The sequence below is a fragment of the Truncatella angustata genome, assembly GCF_020726525.1.
Source record: "Truncatella angustata strain MPI-SDFR-AT-0073 chromosome Unknown BKA67scaffold_7, whole genome shotgun sequence".
Lineage (NCBI taxonomy): Eukaryota > Fungi > Ascomycota > Sordariomycetes > Amphisphaeriales > Sporocadaceae > Truncatella > Truncatella angustata.
The window spans coordinates 1,513,986-1,533,841 of NW_025763387.1; the positions used below are offsets into that span (position 1 = coordinate 1,513,986).

General features: G+C 49.2%; 7 protein-coding genes across 7 annotated transcripts; 6 read left to right on the top strand and 1 right to left on the bottom strand.

Annotated features, from left to right (window-relative positions):
* The first annotated feature begins 836 nt into the window (after positions 1 to 836).
* Positions 837 to 5,732, top strand: BKA67DRAFT_575630 (RNA dependent RNA polymerase-domain-containing protein). The gene is made up of 2 exons (XM_046103510.1): positions 837 to 1,605; positions 1,780 to 5,732. Exons 1-2 carry the CDS (start codon positions 1,101 to 1,103, stop codon positions 5,415 to 5,417), a joined length of 4,143 nt encoding a protein of 1,380 aa, XP_045955230.1. The 5' UTR covers positions 837 to 1,100; the 3' UTR covers positions 5,418 to 5,732.
* A 416-nt stretch (positions 5,733 to 6,148) lies between these two features.
* On the top strand, positions 6,149 to 6,780 carry BKA67DRAFT_661680 (NAC domain-containing protein; the record flags this gene model as incomplete). Its single annotated transcript, XM_046107862.1, has 3 exons — positions 6,149 to 6,209; positions 6,286 to 6,459; positions 6,545 to 6,780. 3 exons carry the CDS (start codon positions 6,149 to 6,151, stop codon positions 6,778 to 6,780), a joined length of 471 nt encoding a protein of 156 aa, XP_045955231.1.
* Positions 6,781 to 7,243: 463 nt separating this feature from the next.
* BKA67DRAFT_661681 (adenosine deaminase/editase) lies at positions 7,244 to 8,598 on the bottom strand (the record flags this gene model as incomplete). Its single annotated transcript, XM_046107863.1, has 2 exons — positions 7,244 to 8,400; positions 8,466 to 8,598. The coding sequence occupies 2 exons, from the start codon at positions 8,596 to 8,598 to the stop codon at positions 7,244 to 7,246; spliced, it is 1,290 nt and encodes a 429-aa protein (XP_045955232.1).
* A 463-nt stretch (positions 8,599 to 9,061) lies between these two features.
* Positions 9,062 to 10,243, top strand: BKA67DRAFT_575639 (60S ribosomal protein L24). The gene is made up of 3 exons (XM_046103511.1): positions 9,062 to 9,215; positions 9,436 to 9,579; positions 9,716 to 10,243. Exons 1-3 carry the CDS (start codon positions 9,165 to 9,167, stop codon positions 10,001 to 10,003), a joined length of 483 nt encoding a protein of 160 aa, XP_045955233.1. The 5' UTR covers positions 9,062 to 9,164; the 3' UTR covers positions 10,004 to 10,243.
* Positions 10,244 to 11,228: 985 nt separating this feature from the next.
* Positions 11,229 to 12,051, top strand: BKA67DRAFT_538744 (Redoxin; the record flags this gene model as incomplete). Its single annotated transcript, XM_046100518.1, has 2 exons — positions 11,229 to 11,552; positions 11,872 to 12,051. The coding sequence occupies 2 exons, from the start codon at positions 11,229 to 11,231 to the stop codon at positions 12,049 to 12,051; spliced, it is 504 nt and encodes a 167-aa protein (XP_045955234.1).
* A 4,346-nt stretch (positions 12,052 to 16,397) lies between these two features.
* On the top strand, positions 16,398 to 18,840 carry BKA67DRAFT_575650 (uncharacterized protein). Its single transcript, XM_046103512.1, has one exon. It carries the CDS (start codon positions 16,807 to 16,809, stop codon positions 18,397 to 18,399), a length of 1,593 nt encoding a protein of 530 aa, XP_045955235.1. The 5' UTR covers positions 16,398 to 16,806; the 3' UTR covers positions 18,400 to 18,840.
* Positions 18,841 to 19,514, top strand: BKA67DRAFT_575651 (uncharacterized protein). Its single transcript, XM_046103513.1, has one exon. The coding sequence runs from the start codon at positions 19,055 to 19,057 to the stop codon at positions 19,256 to 19,258; it is 204 nt and encodes a 67-aa protein (XP_045955236.1). The 5' UTR covers positions 18,841 to 19,054; the 3' UTR covers positions 19,259 to 19,514.
* Positions 19,515 to 19,856: the final 342 nt, after the last annotated feature.

The following is a 19,856-nucleotide window of genomic DNA, read 5'->3' on the forward strand; positions in this document are numbered from 1 at the left end:
GTCATCGACTGGTCCTCTGTGCCTGCTGAGTGCCGGGAATATCTGAATATGCAGATTGACAAAGATTGAATTCCCAAGAGACTAAATATCAGGTGTCTTTTGTAATGAGCTAAGTACTACTTGCATTAGAAAAAATGTCCATATAACTGAGAACGTTTGTACTATAAAAGATAAGTGAGTAGCCTGCAGCTCCTGCCTCTTTTAGTGGCCTCAGCACCTGGATCCTATTATTCCATTCATTCAGTCATTATTCCTTTTGAGGTTCGTTCCAGTCATCAGCTTCCCATTTGAAATTGCAAATCAATCTTGATGAAGGTACAGAAAGGCAACACCAAACCCACACCGCTCAATGTTGCCTCCGATTTCTGCAGACGGGTGCCTGCATATCACAACTCCATCATCCAGCCATTACTTAAATATCGGAATGCACCACTGTGACAGCTCTCAACAAACAGCTTGCAATCACTTCTGACATAAAGTATGTAAGTATTCCTATTACTGCTCGGTTCTAATAGGTGTCGCTTCCCTCGATTAACTCCCCCCTCATGGATATGAGCATTTTCGGCAACCTTCTACAATCCCACCTGATCAAACGAACAAATGGACAAAACAAACAAAACCAATTCACCCCGATCTTCCACTTAGTATCCACGAATACTACTACAGGTCATTGTTTTCATCACAGATTTGAGCTAATTTATGTTATCGCATTAGTATCACTGGGACACCTGTGCTTCACGTGCACTCATTCGCCTTATTACTCAATGTGCAGTCCATCGTGACTCAACGTTATATAACGGTGAATATCAACTATGGACATTACAAACCGACATAGTGGTGGGTCAGGCCCAAATTCCTTGTTGAACTCTTCCCACTCTTCCCAAAGGTCCAGCTTAGAGCATAGTAACATCAGATCGGCAGTGAACAATGCCTCAACTCAACTTGGCTCCACACCTGGTAGAAATCTTGGAAATACACAGTCTCCTGGTCGTCTGAATACTGAGCATCAAGATCGGAGTGTGCACAGAAGCACCATACCCAGCTCAGACCTGACCACAACAGCATCGGTGGCACGTAATAGCACACTTAGTCGAGGCAAAATGATTGCCAGAACAAATCTGTGGGAAAGACAGAATCCACACGGCCATCCCCATCATCCTCAGGGGCAAAGATCGAACCTTGACACACGGCAAGATTGGACGAAATGGCTAGAAGTCTCCGTGAAACTGGAAGGTATCCCTCTTGACACGACAGCTTTAGAGATATTTCAGACATTACAAGCATACGGTCGCATTGAATCTATTCGCATACCGCAACCTACTCAGAGGGACGCGTTTGGTCATGCGTACATCACCTTCTCACCCGCACCAATTACTGCCTTTTGGATGTCAGGTAGCATAGGTCTCACGATCAATGGAGGGCTCCGCAGGATCCGAGTATTTCTCCAAAACCCAAGGCGTCCACAAATGATCAGCAGCCCACTGCGTCCCGACGTGATGTATTTGGAAGTCATGACCCTTCGGCTTTCCAGCCTGGATTTAGGGTTTCTCTCAGACGACAGAACTATGACTGTCATGAAGACAATCAAGAATGTTCTCTTTTATCCTACACTGACTGTCAGTTTGAAGTACAGGAAACTTTATTTAAAGTTCACTTGCTCCATCGATGATCCGAGGAGGCACGACCCAAAGCTCCACTTTGACAGCGAAGCTGTCGGGACGCGGGAGAAGGCCTCATACTCCCCGGAGTTTAAGGCTGAGCTTCAGCTTCGTCACTTACAAAAGGTTTTATATGTTGACATTGATCAAGACTATTGGTGCTTGGTTATCTCCCAAAAGCACCCTCCTCGCTTCTGGAAACGCCGCAATAATATGGAACTTTCCCATAAAGGCGACAAGAGAAAGTGGGGAGATTTAGACACTTGGCTGAGAACCACTGAAATCAGCTACGCAGATTGGGCTAAGCAGTATCCTGTCACAATGCAAGAGCCGTTTCAATTCATTGACATTGGAAAATGGACTACCTACCGGCTTCTGTTCCTCAAGTCCGACACACCAATGTGGAATAACATAAGGGCTGCCCTGAGTGACTTTAATATTCAGATCGTCACAACTGATATAAGCACATTTACTTGGAAACGAGGATCTCCATCGAACTTCCGCGAGATTGTCGATGATCCAATAGTTGTAGAGACAAACGACCACCTGGCTCTATTACACCGCACAGACAAGATCGATCTCTCCTTTGAAGTCAGGTATCAGCTAGAAGCAGCCATATCGCAAGGCGTATTTAATGAGCAAAGCATTACTCCTGAGTTCCTTTGTCGACTATCGAACATGGACAGCGCAAGAGGGACTGGCAGCCAGAATAGTGTTCATGTCCAGTACACCATCAATGGATTTCCGGTTCCCAGAAACACACAAAGGGCCAGCCTGATCAACAAAGCTAAGAATGTCCTTGAATACGTAACAGAGGCTGACAAGCCTGTATACAACCCAATGACCGTTCTCGAGAACAGATTGGCTCTGACGCACCATACATTCATTACATTGCCGGACCATTGCACTTGGGTGAGAAAAGTCATTGTAACCCCCTCAAAAGTATACTTTAGTTCGCCATCACCAGAAACTACAAATCGAGTGCTTCGACATTATGCCAAGCAAGGCGATCGGTTCCTCCGTGTACAGTTTACAGACGAGCGTAATGAAGGCAAGATCCACGCACAGGCTGATAGCGATGTGAGCGATGCTCTGTACAACAGAGTTTATCGCACTCTTCGCAATGGTATACGCATCGGTGACAGACATTATCAGTTCCTCGCTTTCGGTAACTCCCAGTTTCGTGAACACGGTGCTTACTTCTTCTGCCCGACTGCCACCGTATCCTGCAATGATATTCGTGACTGGATGGGTGACTTTAGCCACATCGATGTGGTTGCTAAATATGCATCCCGCCTTGGCCAATGCTTTTCGACAACGAGAGACCCACGAGGCATCAGCCTTGGAATTCAAGTCTCGACAATTCCAGATATTGAGAAGAACGATTGGTGTTTCAGCGATGGGGTTGGCAAGATATCCCCGTGGGTAAGCAGCGAGGTTACAAAGAAGCTCAAAATGTATGACGAGCATGGCAAGATTCCATCAGCATTTCAATTCCGCCATGGAGGTAGCAAAGGAATCCTCGTCACTTGGCCAGACGTCAAGTTCAACGAGATCTGCCTCCGTCCATCTCAGCAGAAATTCTCTGCTCGGGCAAGAAACTTGGAGATCGTTAGGTGTTCCCGCTTCTCTGTTGCTACACTCAACCGACAGACCATCGCAATCCTCAGCTGCTTAGGCGTACCCGACGAGGCGTTTGTTGGTCTGACTAAGAATCAATTGTCTGATTACTCGACAGCAATGACCAATCCCGAAGTGGCACTAAGGCTGTTGCGACAATTTATCGACGAGAACGGGATGACAACGACTATCGCGCAGTTGATCATGGATGGATTCATGGATTCTCAAGAACCGTTCACGAAAGCGCTCCTGCAACTCTGGAGGGCATGGTCAATGAAATTGCTTCGTGAGAAAGCCCGCATCGTTGTCGAAAATGGCGCGTTTGTCTTTGGCTGCATAGATGAGACACGCACCCTCCGTGGCCAAGAGAATACGATGGAGTCCAACTTGTCAAGAGACCGCAGCAAGCTGCCACAAGTTTTCTTACAGGTCTCCGTTCCTGAAAACGCCGGAGAATACCGTGCAATCAAGGGCGTCTGCGTGGTGGGGCGGAATCCATCTTTGCATCCTGGTGACCTACGGGTAGTCGAGGCAGTTGATGTCGACAATGCCCAGCTCAAGACACTGCGAAACGTCCTCGTTTTCCCTGCCGATGGGGATCGCGATGTAGCGTCCATGTGCTCTGGAGGTGATTTAGACGGCGATGACTACTTTATTTTCTGGGATCCGAAGCTTCTTCCACAGGAGTGGAATCACCCACCTATGATGCACGATGCTGTGCAGCCAAAGAAAGCTGAGAAGAGCGTCACGATCAGAGACATTTCTAGATTCTTCGTCGAATACTTGAAAAATGACTCTCTCAGTTCGATCGCTCTGGCCCATGTCGCCTGGGCTGACAAAGCATCCGTAAAGAGCCCGGAATGTCTTGAGCTTGCCAAGCTGCATTCAAACGCAGTTGATTATGTCAAAACTGGTCAGCCAGCCCATATGGGAAGGGCGCTTCGTCCTAGGTCTTGGCCTCACTTCATGGAGAGGGACCCTCAAAAGTCGTACAAATCAGGAACGATTCTGGGTCAGCTCTACGATCTGGTTGCCAAGGTAGATTTCACGCCCGATTTTGAAGGTCCATTCGACAGTCGCATCTTGCGTCGGTATAAGCTGAGCGATAATTTGCTCAAGCTGGCACGCGGTCTCAAGACCCAATACGATATTGCAATGAGACGGATTATGAACCAGAGCGAGATTGGGACAGAGTTTGAGGTCTGGTCGACTTTCGTGATGACCAAGCCTCGAATTGGCACTGATTATAAGGTGCAAGAAGACATGGGCCTGATCATGGCTGGTCTCAGAGATCGGTTTGTACAAGCTTGTATTGGACAAGCAGGACGGTCGGATCGAGACAGAAAGGCTGACCGAGGCAAAGGCACAGAGTCCCAAGCAGATGAGCACTTGCTAGCTCAACATATGACACCGACTAGCATGCCCGATACGATACCAGCTTCAGCCGAAGCTAGGGAGGTACTGGACGTTGACAGAGACATGCTCTGCCGATTCGTTGCAGCGATGTACAGGGTCACTTGGGAGGAGGTCCAAATTGCTATCCAAGAATGGCAGGATACTCGCATGATAGCCGGCCACCTGGTCCCAAAGAGAAGCAAGAACCAAATGCCGCTCATCAGCTTCCCTTGGCTCTTTGAGGCGGATCTAGGTCGCATTGCCACCAGTGGCACGGCTGCCAGCATGGAACTGAACGAACTACCACGGGCACCAAAACTGGTGACAGCCGGGACCATTCATGAAGCAGTGGATGCTGTAGCAGCGACGTTGCAAGATGGCCGGCTTTTCCACCGTGGTGATGAGGTCTTCTTGATTCACCAAGATGTCGAGGGAGATAACGAGGATAATTCCAGCAGCAGTGGTCAAGGTTCAACACCCGACGAGAGTGATGTGGAGGCTGCCATGTACCAACTCATGCCTGCCCTTCAACCTACGAAAGCCGATACGCCGGTTCCGCCTTTCCCTACGCCTAGCGCCATCATGCCGGCCAAGGAGAAGTTGGCAGCGGTTCTTGAGGACGAGGAAAATGGAGAGGAAGAAATCGAGGAGGTTGAGGAGATTGAAGAAGAATTTGAGGATGCCAATGTCTCAGCACGGAGGGCAGCTCTACAAAAACTCACCACGGGCTCAGATGAAGATTAGATCAAGGAGCAAGGGGCATTTTGGCGGCGAAGCCAGTTTGTACCATAGGAGAGATTCTACAGAGGCTCACTGACTCAAGTGGGCAATAGACCGCATCCATGGAGACCACGGTGCCGCACAAGTTCAGTGGACGCCGGGTAGCCAGGCATTATGGCCAGGACATATTGCACGTGTAGTCATGTGAGACTATTAACCCCTTTGAGTGTCCATTGCTTTGTCCCGTTACTCGACAGTGATGGCGCGTATACCGAGGGTAGTTCAACTGACAGAGCAGTGTAGGTGACGGAAGTGCACGGATCTAGTGGGCGGGTGGTGTGAGATTGGAGAAGCTCTGGAAGTGCTGGAAGCACTGGGAGCAACTGAGGAGCACTGGCCAATGAGATTGCAGAGTTGGCGGAAGAGGGTAAATCCACAAGCGAAAAAGTCTTGGCACACACATTTTCGACCCTGGCAATGAACTTTGGAAGGCTCACGCCGAGACAGAGAGTAGCGATCCGACGACGACATAACTGAATAATTCACGGGTAAGTGACATAACTCGAGCCCATCGCGTGTATTTCGCATTCTGGGCTAGGGTCAATCATCTCAGACTCGTCCAAGCTAACAAGCAAATCTCTTTTCCTGGCCTGCAGATACTCTTTTTTTTTTCGAGCTCTCCTCCGAACCCCCGACGAACCCCTCCCCACATCCTCTCTTCGCCGAAAAATACAGCTCGATTCCAAGCAGCAAACATGGCTGATATCCAGGAGATCCTCAAGAAGAAGTTCGGTGGCGCTGCCCCCACCCGTACTGGTATGTTGGCATTGCGCGAGACGCAGACATGACATTCTGTGGTGCGATCCGAAATTGATTCGTTCTGTATCTGTAGGCGGCAAGGGCACTCCCAGAAAGACCCAGAGACGCCCCGTCGCCAGAAGCGCCAACGACGACAAGAAGCTCCAGGCTACCCTCAAGAAGCTGAACGTCCAGCCCATCCAGGCAATTGAGGAGGTTAACATGTTCAAGAGCGACGGAAACGTCATCCACTTCTCCGCTCCCAAGGGTAGGTTCTCATTTCACCCCCCCGATTGAGGGGTGCCTCGTTCACCCACGACCTGCAAAGCTGACAAGGCATCCCTTTCTCCCAGTTCACGCCGCTGTTCCCGCAAACACCTTCGCTATCTACGGAGCTGGTGAGGACAAGGAGCTCACCGAGCTCGTCCCCGGTATCCTGAACCAGCTCGGACCCGACTCCCTGGCATCCCTCCGCAAGCTCGCCGAGAGCTACCAGAACATGACCAAGGAGAACAAGGAGGGTGGTGAGGACGACGATGACATCCCCGACTTGGTTGCCGGCGAGAACTTCGAGAGCAAGGTCGAATAAGCGTCTCCATAACACCGACAAACCCCCCCCTCCCCCAAAAATCACCCACGATCTGGAACATTGGAAGGAGTTCTAAAAATACGCATGATTGGTACGGCATGGACATGATCTGAGGATGGGTAGGGTGAGCGTGTATGGGTGCTTATTTTGCATTGTGAGGCGAATATCACTTTCGTCTTGTGATGCTAAACGGCCTATGGAGTTTATACACGTTTGGTACTTGGACTTGGTCTTGGTCTCATTACAGCGGACAATGACTGGGTGTCTTTCGTGAGGCATCTAGCAAGAGGGAGCATGGATCCGGTCTTTGCCTGTCCGATTTTGTCGTGGTCCGCGACTGGATTCAGGCTCTCCTGGTTTACAGGCGTGGCAAGATCTTCGATGCCGCTGCTTGTAACAAAATGAAATTTATGTGAACACATGTCCCAACACAGCTTGATCGTGATACTTCGGGATCTTGCTTCTATAGCTCTAGACTAAAGTTGTCATCTCCTTCATTCCTAGCCCAGCCTTTCAAGGCATGAGATCTGACATCCTGCTTGACTTGTCTTCTGGCCTCGAAAAGCTTCGACCCCTTGACATCCTTGTAACTCTGAGATGCCAGAGCCTTCTGTGCTAATACCATGCTGATCCCGAGCACACCGGCGATCTCCAGGCTTAGTGCCCACATTCTCCGTCTCGACACGACACTGGCTCCTTTAGGATCGAATGCTTTCCTGCCCTGCAACGTCCCGCCGAGGGTGGTCTCTTCGAGCCCACGTCCAGTCCAAGCAACAGCGAGATTACTCGCACCGAGTTTCCCTTTCTCACCTTGGACTCTGGCCTCGACACTTCTCTTGGACCATTTGAATTCTAGGTCGGTGGTGTTGACCGCAAACTCTTGAAACCTATACCCGCCTCCCCACGACCTCTGGGATTCTTCGACGCCGCCCATCCGACCGTCGGAGGAAAAGGCGCGTGAACACCCACTAGAGGAGTATTGGGAAGTAGGCAAAATAACAGAGCTCAAATACGCGTTCGACGGGCACACGAACATTGAAGCTAACGAGCTCAACAACGACGTACACTCAGCCGAGGCCATCTTGTCAGAGCAAGACTTGGACATGGTCGACGGGGCATCCGCGCGGGCGGGCTTTAGGCGCACGGCGCCCAAGTGCGAGAAGTAGGACCGGCCAGGCACGGGGCCCGAGGACGAGGGGCCGAGGGCGGCAGGAGACACCTCCCACGGCGACGCATCGTCCTGCGCCGCCATGGTGAGCTCCATGCTCGCGTCGCCGCAGGGCGCCTCCGAGCAGTACATGTGCAGCCTGACGTCCTCGCGCCAGGCGAAGGGCTGCGCGTGCCAGGTAGGAGGTTGCTGTTGGCGGCTGCTGCCACCGTCGCCGCCGGCGGGAAGAAGAACCTCGGCCTCGTCCCTCCTGCGCAGGTAGGGCGACGATGTCGCCGTCCCCTTGGATAGGGACTCGACCTCGTCGAGCACGAAGCGGTTGAAGGCCCGGATAGCGAGCACCTCTGCGTGCCAGTCGTGCAGCACGTTGCCCTGCGCCTTGGGGAGCTTGGAGCGAGGGAGACATTTCATGCCCGTGGCCAGGGAGAGGCATGTGAGCTTGTTGTCTTTGTCTGTTACTTTCTCGATTAGCTCTGGCGCTTCATCTGCATGACTGCTTGACTTGTAGAAAGCGTACCTTGAGCGACTATGCCACTCAGGGGCACCCATTCGTGTACGCCATTATCACGAACCAGCGGCTTCCTCTTGGTGGGCAGCTGGTCGAACTGGTGCAGCACCAATGAGGCGATGATGTCTGGTGTTACGGTCATTGAGGCATGCTGTGGCCGTTGGAAGCACTTTATTATGTATGTTGCAACTATCACGAGCACGATGTGCAGTAGTTAGAATCAAGCCATTAGTTAATTCAACTACAATGTAGGGCGTCGGAGATGCATTTTGCGACGAGGTGGCACTATAATGGAGTGCAGTTTCTTGACCAGGTCCCAGCAGGCTTGAAGCGATCTTCGTTTTTGTTGTACAGTCATATCTGAAACGAAATCAACAATCATGATGGCCATACGTCACATTTTGTTTACTAGTCTAGACGAATGAGAGCCTCTTAAGCCTTTTTCTTGATGTTGATGCTGATACTGACGTTGGGCGAGCTTCCCATGTGGAGCAGCCCTGGCACAGCAAAAACAAGCTAACCTAGAGCGCACAGACCAGTACCCAAACTTAGTCATCACGTTTTGCCCTTTCCGAATTTTGCACCCACAATCTTTCGTGCAATTCAAGATTTGGTCCGGTTAAGGGAACTTCGAACGACAACCTCACCCAAGCAGACGACCCCCGACCCAACTAACCCCGACAGCAGTTCTCATCACCAACCGCCAAAATGAGAACCTACGACGACACATTCTCGGGCCAGAGAATCTACCCTGGCAAGGTACGGCTTCACTTGTTCCTCCTGCGAAGTTCCGACGTCAATTGCGCTTTCGAGGAGCCGGGTCATGGGAAAGAGGAGGAATACAGGATTCTTACATCATGTGGTTTTGGAGGACGCATGTACTGAAAAGATGACCCGGCTCGTGATTGCATGATTGACTGCTGCACAACATTGTGTTACACCTGAAGTGCTGGAGCTAATGGATCATGTGTGTTTGTAGGGTAAGATTTACGTCCGTGGCGACAGCAAGATCTTCCGTTTCCAGAATGGAAAGTCGGAGTCGCTCTTCCTCCAGCGCAAGAACCCCCGTCGCATTGCATGGACTGTTCTTTTCCGAAGACAGCACCGCAAGGGTATTACTGAGGTACGCGTCCGAAAACAGAAGATCAACTCTTGCGATATGATATCACATCACATCATATCAAAACAGATGTTGGCTTTTGGAACTCAAACTCCGAGAAATATGGAGGAACATGACATGACGCTGACACACACTATAGGAAGCTGCCAAGAAGCGAACTCGCCGTACCGTCAAGGCCCAGCGTGCCATCGTTGGTGCTTCTCTCGATGTTATCAAGGAGCGCCGTACCATGAGACCCGAGGCTCGCTCTGCTCAACGCTCGCAAGCCCTCAAGGACGCCAAGGAGAAGAAGGCTGCCGCCGATGCCGCCAAGAAGGAGGAGAAGGCCAAGCGTGCCACCGGCGCATCCAAGGGACAGACTCAGCGCATTGTCGGCAAGCAGGGTGCCAAGGGCGCACAACAGAAGGTCAAGGCCACCACCCGCTAAGCGAGGGGATGCTCTGACTGACTGGGTAATGCGGGAGTTGCGTTTCTTCACGGATGAGGAAAAGGCTACAAAACGAAAGACATGTACATGGCGGCGTCATATGGTCGAGGGGATCACGACTGTCTTTCCGACAGAACCACTACATCTCTCAGGGTTGCGGATTGCATGCATGGATTTCACTCATGGGTCATGAGATTTCGCATAGGTAGCAGCTCGTAATGCCATTACCTTTGCCTACGATAATCGTCGTCGTTTGTCGGATTAACCTTGTGAGAACCCGAGCGGCGTCTTTGGTTGTTGATTGCGAACTTGACGATGCCGAGTTAGAGACATCAAGTTGAGAGCGTCGTTCCAGTAAGAGGCTAAGAAGGTCCTGGCAACATGGCATTCGCACCGTCATCGCCTGAGCCATGTGAATATGGTAACTAATAACTGTAGTAGTGCAGTCTCGCACATGAGTACTTTTCCTTGGGAGTTGGTTACATGTTTGCATTGCCCATCCCAACACATGTGTCATGTAAAGATTGGTATGCAGAAAGGTAATCGCACAACATCCTTATTCTACCTAACCACAAATTAGGTCCTCTGAGATGAAACTTGAAAGTCCTGACCCGATACGCTATCACATGCTCTTCGATGTTGCCGTTGTACCAATTTGGTCTCAGGTTTGAATGCACGAAACGCTTACAAAGGTCTTTTATCTCAGTCTCATTCCACGGAATAGTGCCGAAGCTGGGATACGCCACGCACCAACACGTACATATGCATCCGCTTTGGAATCATTTAGACTAGTCTAGATTCCAGAAAGCCAACTGCCTATGAAGCCCGTTTCAGCAACTGATTCGACATGAAGCCAGCGTAGAGGCATGTTTCACTACGTGATGACAAACGTACAAGGTGTGTTTGTGAAAAGTTAAACCACGTCCGCTGCAAAGCGAGTGCGGCCGCGACGACACAGGCAGTCCTCTCTCGGCAGGGGCAGTGACGATATTGCCGCGGACGTCTCCCCGAAACCCCACTACCCACCACCCCGCATTCTCTCCCTTAGAAAGCCTGAGGACTCTGAGGGGCTCAGATCGTAAGCTTGTGATTAATTATATTGTTATACGCAACTCTTCTCTATCACCAGAAACGCAACCCTTTTCTTCTTCTGCTGTTACGTCACTCTCTCCATCTCCATACACGCATACTAAGAACACCTCACGGCTTCCACCAAAAAGAAAGAATGTCATCCCTCGTCGGCAAGCCCTTCCCTGAGGGTGTCACCTTCACGTACGTGCCGCCGTCGCCGGACAAGTCCGAGGTGACGGCGTGCGGCATCCCCGTCAAGTTCGACGCCAGCAAGGAGCTCAAGGACAAGAAGGCCATCATCGTCGCCGTCCCGGGCGCCTTCACCCCGACCTGCCAGGCCGACCACCTCTCGGGCTTCATCAAGAAGTTCGACCAGCTCAAGGGCGCTGGTGCCGACCTCGTCATCTTCATCGCCTACAATGACCCCTTCGTCATGTCTGCCTGGGGCAAGGCGAATGGTATCGTCGATGATAAGATTGTAAGCTGGCCCCTGCGATGTTTTTCTTCTTTCTCCTTGGTGTGGAAGTCTTCGATGAAGCCGGGGTTTTGGGTCTTATGATATGGGCTGTCGACCTTGGTGTATAGCAGAATTCACTGTCAACATGAAAAGCAGCTCGCCATGCCGCCAATTGGGGGTATTGCGGGACGATCTGGAGTGTGGTAATGTATCTTTCAGGTGAGATCGGATAGCACTGATACCAGCCGGCACTGTGAACCACTCATTTCATTCGCATGAGGCCTTGAATATCGGTGGATCGACCACTTATATGACATGCTGGCTGACTCTTCATCGATAGCTCTTCATGTCAGATGACAACATCGCCTTCAGCTCGAGCGTTGGCTGGACCATGGAGGGCACCGGCCGCACTGCCCGCTATGCTCTGATTGTGGACAAAGGCATCGTTACGTACGCCGAGAAAGAGTCTCAGAGGGGCGTGGACGTCTCAGGTGTTGACGCCATCTTGGCTAAGCTATAGACAGCGGCCCCCATCTTCATCCCGGCTTTTATGGAGTAATGGCGGTCCCAAACACCAGCGCTGCGGTCAAAGACGGATTGGACAGAATAGGTTTGTTCAGGCTAGACTAGAAATCCGACTAGAATGAAGAGCTTCATCTTCTCTGTATTTCGGTTTAGCAATTCCTTGGGAGAACTTATATGCGTGAACCTAATTGCATACCCAAAGATGCCTATTGATTGCATCACGGAAGCGGCCTCACACAAACGTTCATATGCGCTGTGCTAGTTATAACCCACGTCCTTTTAGTCTTCAGTTGATCGAAGCTCGTCATAGAAGATCATCTCTAGCATCGGCGAACCACCCTAGGGAGAAAGCAGAGCACTGTGAAGGTCAAGATAGCCTAGCAACAAATTTGACGGTGCAGACAAATACTAGCCTTTCTGCCCCATGGAAGAGATATCCAAGTATGTAGTTCACCGAGGACTAGACGCAGCCAGGCGCGAACATCACAGTTGATTCTCAATTGTCAACATTGCTATAGTTCTCAAGTTTACAATATTTTCAATCCTCTCTTCTCTGCAGTTCTGCGACGGGTACGCTTATTCCTACCAATGTTGGATTTATACGTTGAGTTGTCGCATGGAAACTGCGAGTTGTGGTAAGTCAAATTCCCCTTGTCCGTACCAGTTTCAAGTCGGTTGTTAAGTGTACGCCGGACGGCCAGAGGGTAAAGAAAGGACTGTCAGCGTCACAATGCCGGCTCCTCTAAAGTTGACATGCTGTCGTATGGGATTACGTGTGCATATGTGCAGTTTCCGTCCTCATAATTCCACGTCAAGTTGGCTCTTTGTTATATAACTCAAAGCGAGTGGAGTGGTGGGAGATACTGGGGCACAGTAGGGTACTCAACGATATATCAGTACTTGGATGATACATATATCTCCCCGTTGCCGCGACGCTACTATCTGCTGGATAATGGCTGAATGCCTATCAGTCAGAATCCATACCAGCCCGCGGTATACTTCTCAAACGTTCTACTTAGATACGAATAGACTCCAACATCGCAGCTTAGCAAGCTGTTACCTCTCCTGGCTTGAAGTGTTAGTTCGAACTTATGGTGCTGTAATAAACAAACGTGGTATTAAATTCTTTGCAGACGACCTGGCTGTGCGAACGGGTCTCGTAAGCAGTAGAATAGCCTTGTCACGATCTGCTGAGGGTAAGCCCTCCTGCTCGATATTTCTCAGTTTATTTTTGCCGAAGGATGAATTGAGGGGGTTTCTATTTTGTGTTTCGATCGGTGCCGTCTTATGTCTTAAAATGGGTGCTAGCGACGCGGCCTATCCCTTAATATCATGATCATAAGGTTAACCTTCTTAGTTTATACTACTCTCCAGTCCTGCTCACACTTGTTCTTACATGCTATATTTGCGTCACACAAATGAGAGAATTTGAGTCAACGGAAGGCAGCATGCTGGACAGTGTCATCTAAATGGGCAACCTCCTTATGAACTTTCAGCGAACCCTTCTGGACAGGCCGGCACAGTTTTGGCATCCAAGATTGATGGTCAACCGAGCTGTCACGCGGTAGGTAGTCCTGTGCACCTAGTTCCTTCAACCTTAACCAATATTTCCGGCCGCCACTAATCGCGGGGCCAGTTAGCACAGCACGGTTATAGCATTGCACTCGTGTTCTGCTCCGAGCAGGATCACTGAGATCCAAAGTCATTCCATTGAAGGAGCCCCGAACCACGACTTTCCGTAGAACATTTTTAGTAGAGCTGATTAAACCGCAACGAGTCAAATTCTATATGTGTAACTGGTGCAAATGGAATCGCACAAGAATACGGAAGAAATGTATAAAACCATACGACATGGTGATTCCCTAGTGGTCAATCACCTAGGTACTAATCCAGCGCTTCTCATTAGACAACCGATATCTCAATCACTGCATCAGTGACGTATAACAAACGGCTTCACCGAGACCGACGTTCCACTAAACAGACTAACTAACCATCATCGTGAAGTCTGATTGAACTGAAAAATGTATCCTAGTTATTGGAGACGGGTTCGGAAGCGATAGCTATTGTATTGGAGCTGGATTTCTTGTTTTCAAAGATTGTAAACCAGTGTGGATGAGGTAATATATAAGTCTATGTGCTCCATCCTTCTGGAAGCCAACGGACTCGCTACTCTATATCCCTGCCTCAAGTCAAACCCCGAGAATATGGCCATGTTTCCATCACGGAGACATATTGAGCTACCAGAGTATTGCGGAACTAGATGTTCTGGTTGGGCAAACATTCAAAGAAGAGGCACAGTTATCCTCCACCTTCCACTAATATTTACCCCCCTCCCCCCTTCCTACCAAAATAGAAGAAAAAGAATTGGACTTGAGGATAGCAGTAAAAGCCGTAGCCGCTCAGACGCTATGCGGACAGCTCATATCTAAAGTACGAATAGCAATACATTACAACATATTGCTGTACGCGATTCTCCAGGTTCTTCAAACAACAGAAGGACGAGGAATGAGTATTAACAATTACCGGCATGCTAAAGACAGAGAGATGCATGAAAGTGCAGGAAACTTTTGTTTCCGAGACGCAGAGAAATTCATGCAAAGCAACATTGAACATAATTATCGCTTGATTGTGGGCTACAAGTCAGATCATATCTGACAAGGTCCCCCTGAACGAGTCCATGCGCAATCCTGCCGGCCATGCATCAACTAGTGCTCGGTCTGAAGTGTTGGAGAACACACCAAGTCGAGTTCTAACTCCTCCTTGGTCGTCTCTGAGACCATAGCTTACTACAGGAGTCGATATACGACTAATATAACGAACCAAATCGTTCCCCAAACAAGTCGACACCCGCGATATCCAAACTTGCAACAATCAGAGCGATAGTCATATAGAAGAGAGTGTTATTGATTAGACGACGATACGAAACACTGTAAATCATATGTCATGGTCGAGGCTGGCGTTTTGGGTGCCCCCGTCGGCCTGCTGTGAAAAAACAGATTATTGAATAATGGAAAGTTGATTCCACATTACTTGGGCTTCCTTACATACTGTTACACGTCCTGCTCCTTTCATTACCGTTTGCTCTTTGAAAACTACTTATGTATTTAAAAGACGCTGAATCACCACACTACTCATTGAACATGTTTGAGCGGCGCTTAAGCTCCAGCCTTCATTCCGTAACGTCCATGTTCGCTATAGCCACGCTGCCAAGATCACGAGCGCTCCACCTGCACAGCAGGCCAAGCCAATGTTGTAATCGCCATCCAAGTTGGAGATGTGTTTGTTGAAAGGATTAACGAAGCGACAACCCTAGAAGCCCCAGTATGCTTTCGATGGTATCAAGATGGTCGCTGAAGACGCGCGTGGCAATACGAGTTTTCTGCGGCTAGTTTAGCGACATATCAGCTACATGTAGCCACTCGGGCCTGTGCCGCGGCGGCAGGGATATGGTGTTTCTAATATACTTTGGCCAACGTGGCGCAACACTAATCTAGCTGCACGAGGCCCTGCAGGAACTCGGACGTAGCGTGGAGGTCATCCCCGAGGCGGCCAGGAGCATGGGAATACGTCAAAAACTGTTGCGGCTTGAGGGCTGCTCGATGCTCTATGGTCAGACCCTGAAAAGCTTGCTAGGAGGTCGGCATCAGCTGACCTGAGAGGTTAAAATGTCAGACGGGCCGAAGCGCAAAAATGCGGGGTAGGGGTTGGGTTCGGGGTGGCTTGCTGATGGGTAGGGCTGCTACAGAATGGTCAACGTCGCCTATCAAATTGTGTAGGCCGAGGTTCTCCAGCCAGACGGCTGGACCGCCGCTGGGAATATCAGATGTATTAAAAATGCAACGCTGGTCATAATTATCAAGTGCTATCGAATCTTTCATCTCGTAATAGCTGAGGGTGAAAATGTGACAAAATATCCTATGTTGCAATGTTCACCCCTAGTTTACGTGCTAACACTCGTACGTTCTATAAATCCCTCAAGCTGACTGCATGAGAAGGAATGAGTTGACATGACATACCTACATATAGCTGAAATTCACTGCTTAAGTGGGGCACTTCGACTTAGCTAGCTCCATGCAAGCTTATAAACCAAACAACGGGTTATATACTACTTTATAAAATACTTGTAAGTTAAAAGTAAAGGTTATTTAAACTATTTTAATATGTTTTTAATACTTAGACTAATTTTACTAATTTATATCAAAAAATTAATTTTATTAAAATTAATAATAAATATATTTATTTATACAAGCTTTATTTACTTTAATACTTAAAGCTTAAATTTTTATTCTTATTTTCTTTGAATTTGAATTTATTAATTTTACTTGTTTTTTTATATAGTTAGGCTTTTAAAAAAAGTCGACCTTTTTATAAAGTCAAACTATTATTAAGTTTGACTTTAGGATATGGTCAATCTCTTAGTAAGATCAAACTCTTGGTAGGGTCAGCCTCTTAATAAGCTCCATCCCATAATAAGGTCGAGATCGACCTCTGACCAAGCATGTTGCAATGAAGCAATCAATGCATGCATGTCATCACCGGCAAGGCAAATGATTGCACCTTTGATCATGTCATCAACCTGGGCAATGTCTGGTCGAAGTTTTCGAAAAGCCTTGTATTCCGCCTATTTCCTACAACTTGCTAGTCGTATGATAACAGGCTTGCAATCACCAGTTGACTTCAACTTACTCCAGCCCCTTGCCAGTAACCTAAGCTTCCGCCTCCAACCGTCCGGCTTGCTAAGCTGCCTCCTATGAACTCTGATTACCCCCGAAGAAGCGCCTGTGACCGCTGTCGAGGCCAGAAGCTTCGCTGTGTGAGGCCCCCTCAAAGCCAGCGCCCAAGCGAAGGCAGCCTGGAAAGTTTACAAGCTTGCGAGCGGTGTATCAAAGCCGGCGCCGACTGCGTTCATACCGTACGCTCTCGCCGGCTCTTCTTGGAATCAGATGGCCACGGGAAGCGTCCCAGCTCTGGCGGCTCAGATTCACCTACTGTTGTCCATCGTCGGCGGCCCACCAATGATCATCACTCATCCACGGCGAGTGATCAAGTATTCCGACACCAGAGCTCTCAAACACCTCATTTTGTCCCCAATGTACCACAGCGACGAAGCATCTCTCAGATCCAAAACGGGGGTTCATCTCAAAGCCAGGTCAACTCGAAGCCTACCTCGGAGGAAGAGTTTGACTTCCAAGACACATTCCAACACCAACAGGCCTTCCATACGGCGACGAGTGCTGCTGCATCGTCTGCTACATTCCCTGCACCGATTCTCAGAGAGAGGACCCCGAGCTCCGCCCATACAATCTCCTTCGAGTTAGGTGGCTTTCACCCGGGGGTATTAAGCTTTAATTCAGATCTGAGCCACGGTACAGACAGTCAGGTCAGTTTAAATCACCTGCTTGATGATGCAACGGGCGACCGGGTCGGCTTGACGAACTCCACATCGCCGAGCTGGGCCACAACATCTCAGATGCCAGGTAATAAGGACGAATGCTTGTATCAGCTATCCGAGCTAAGCTCAAGACTCCTAAAATACTTTAGCAAGACAGGGGTCTCTACAGGGCTGCCAGATATACTGAAAGTTACTCCTGCGGAGGTGGACGGTACCGACAGACCTGAAAGGAGGATTTCTTCCAAGAACATGGTCGGAACACTGTTCGAGAGCTCCCAAGTGTTCCTCGAAGTTCTTGAACGCCTGAAGTCGGCGCTCTCATCCGAATTCAAATCGTCTTTCTCGTCTGCCAACTCCGAATGTTCGTATTCAGAACAGTGGGACGACAGCGAATTTCTCAGGAGCATTGAATATACAGGGACTCAACGAACATCTCAAAATGGAGCACTACTGTTGGAAAATGATGTTGATCCCATCACCACAGTCCAACAACCATCTGAGCCCCAAGAGGACCCGTCCCGTCAGCATGCGTCTGTCGGCATGCCCACCACCTTAACTATCCTTACCTGCTACACCTGGCTTCTCCAGGGCTATGAAATGGTCTTCGGCGCCATCCAAGACTCTCTCATACTCCAAAGGAAAAGCCAGGGCCAAGCACTGCCACCGCCGACGCCGCTCGTCCTCCCCGACCTTCAGTTTGGCGGGTTCGGGCTAGACAGACATCCAGATCTCCAGATCGAGATACTTATCCACGTCAGTTGCCAAATGCTGCAGAAGATCGATGCCACCCTGGGAATCAGTTCTGCCATGCCCGAGCAATTGCAGCCCCTGTCGTCAGATCAGGGACACGACCTGCTTGTGAAAGAATGGACTCCCGCCCTTCTAGGTCGTCAAGCGCTGGTTCGGAGGAGGGTAGATAGTATCAAACAACTTCTTGTTGATCGCAGCTAATTATAGAGTAAAGCAAATTAAAATAGTACCATCATGTCAGCAGTTTTAGTGCCGGTGAAAAAGGAATGTAGACCTTGAATGAAAGAACGAACTTAGACACGCGGATGTGAAGACAGCCAAAAGTAAATCTCTAAGCCCGGGCTGAGAAGCTGTAGCTGCACATTATCAATGCGCTTTTCTAGTCTCAGGGAATGCCCCCATGAAATCCTCGATATCTGGGGCCCCCCAGTTGAAATGGATGCCGGCAGCGCCGAATCAGTCCATGCGTGCCATTAGAGCGGCGGGCTAGTCAGTTGTATGGTTTGCCAATCAGACGTTGGCAAACTCTGGCTTATCAACGTTGTGTGCGCAAGGATCATTGTTTAGATAGTACACCGTCCAATTGTTGTCAAGAAATCTGAGTTGTCGTTCGGGAATATCTTCTGGTAGAGAGATAAGGCTGTTTCCAGGTTGCACTTTGGGGATGTAGCACCACTTTTCTTGGTCAGCACACACCGAAGAACGAGCGTGGGAAGTGGGGGTCATTTGAGTGGAAATTGCCGCGCAGACGAAGTCCGAGACAATTTGAATCTTGACGAGTGTCATGGCGACATCTGTGATGCATGTATGTATGCCGATAACTTCAAGTGAGGATAGACTAGAGGGCGAGAAGTAAATGTACATAATACATACGCTCACCAAAATTTTATTTGTCCATCGCATACACCACGTCAGATCCGTGACAAAGTGCGAAATCACTCTCTTAACTTCACTTACACGTAACTCTGCTAGACCGTGGCTCATTGGCCACAATTCTGGGACCGAAGTGGCCATCAACCGTAGAGTGAACGGCGATTTTGATTGCGATACTCGCGCTTGAGGGGTTGGTCAAGCAGATGAAGGCGTAACCAGGTAGGTTATCTCTGACTATCGTCGTAAAGATGCAAAGTACTGTTAACAAAACAATCAAGCGCACCAGTGATAGGGCAAAAACAGGCGCTGCGAATCAGAAGCTGGAAAAAGAATAGCAAGAAACAGTCAGAGACGAACGTCATCAATGCCAGCCAGGAAATACCCGGATAATTCGTGCGCAGATAAGATGAAATTGGCCCAATTCCACGTTACTTCAAAGACCTCTAAGTATATTATTCAATGCCATAACATTAGCAACTAGTTGAGGGCAAAAGTATCATTCCTACAGAAGAAGACGGTACTAATCGTTATGGATTCTGTGGCAACAAATATATACCCTGAGATTACTATCGTTCTATTGACAGTGGGCCCACTGTTTTTGAATGTCACAGATTCACATAAAAATACTCTAGACAGAGCGAGCTATAGAGGCTGACACTGGCCTTTCTCTCGGACGAATATATCGTCTAGAATTTCCCAGATAACTCGGTCGGGTAAAATAACAAGCATACTTCAAGAATATCGACAGAGCCGGTAACACCCTTACTATTGAAGGAAGACGCTGC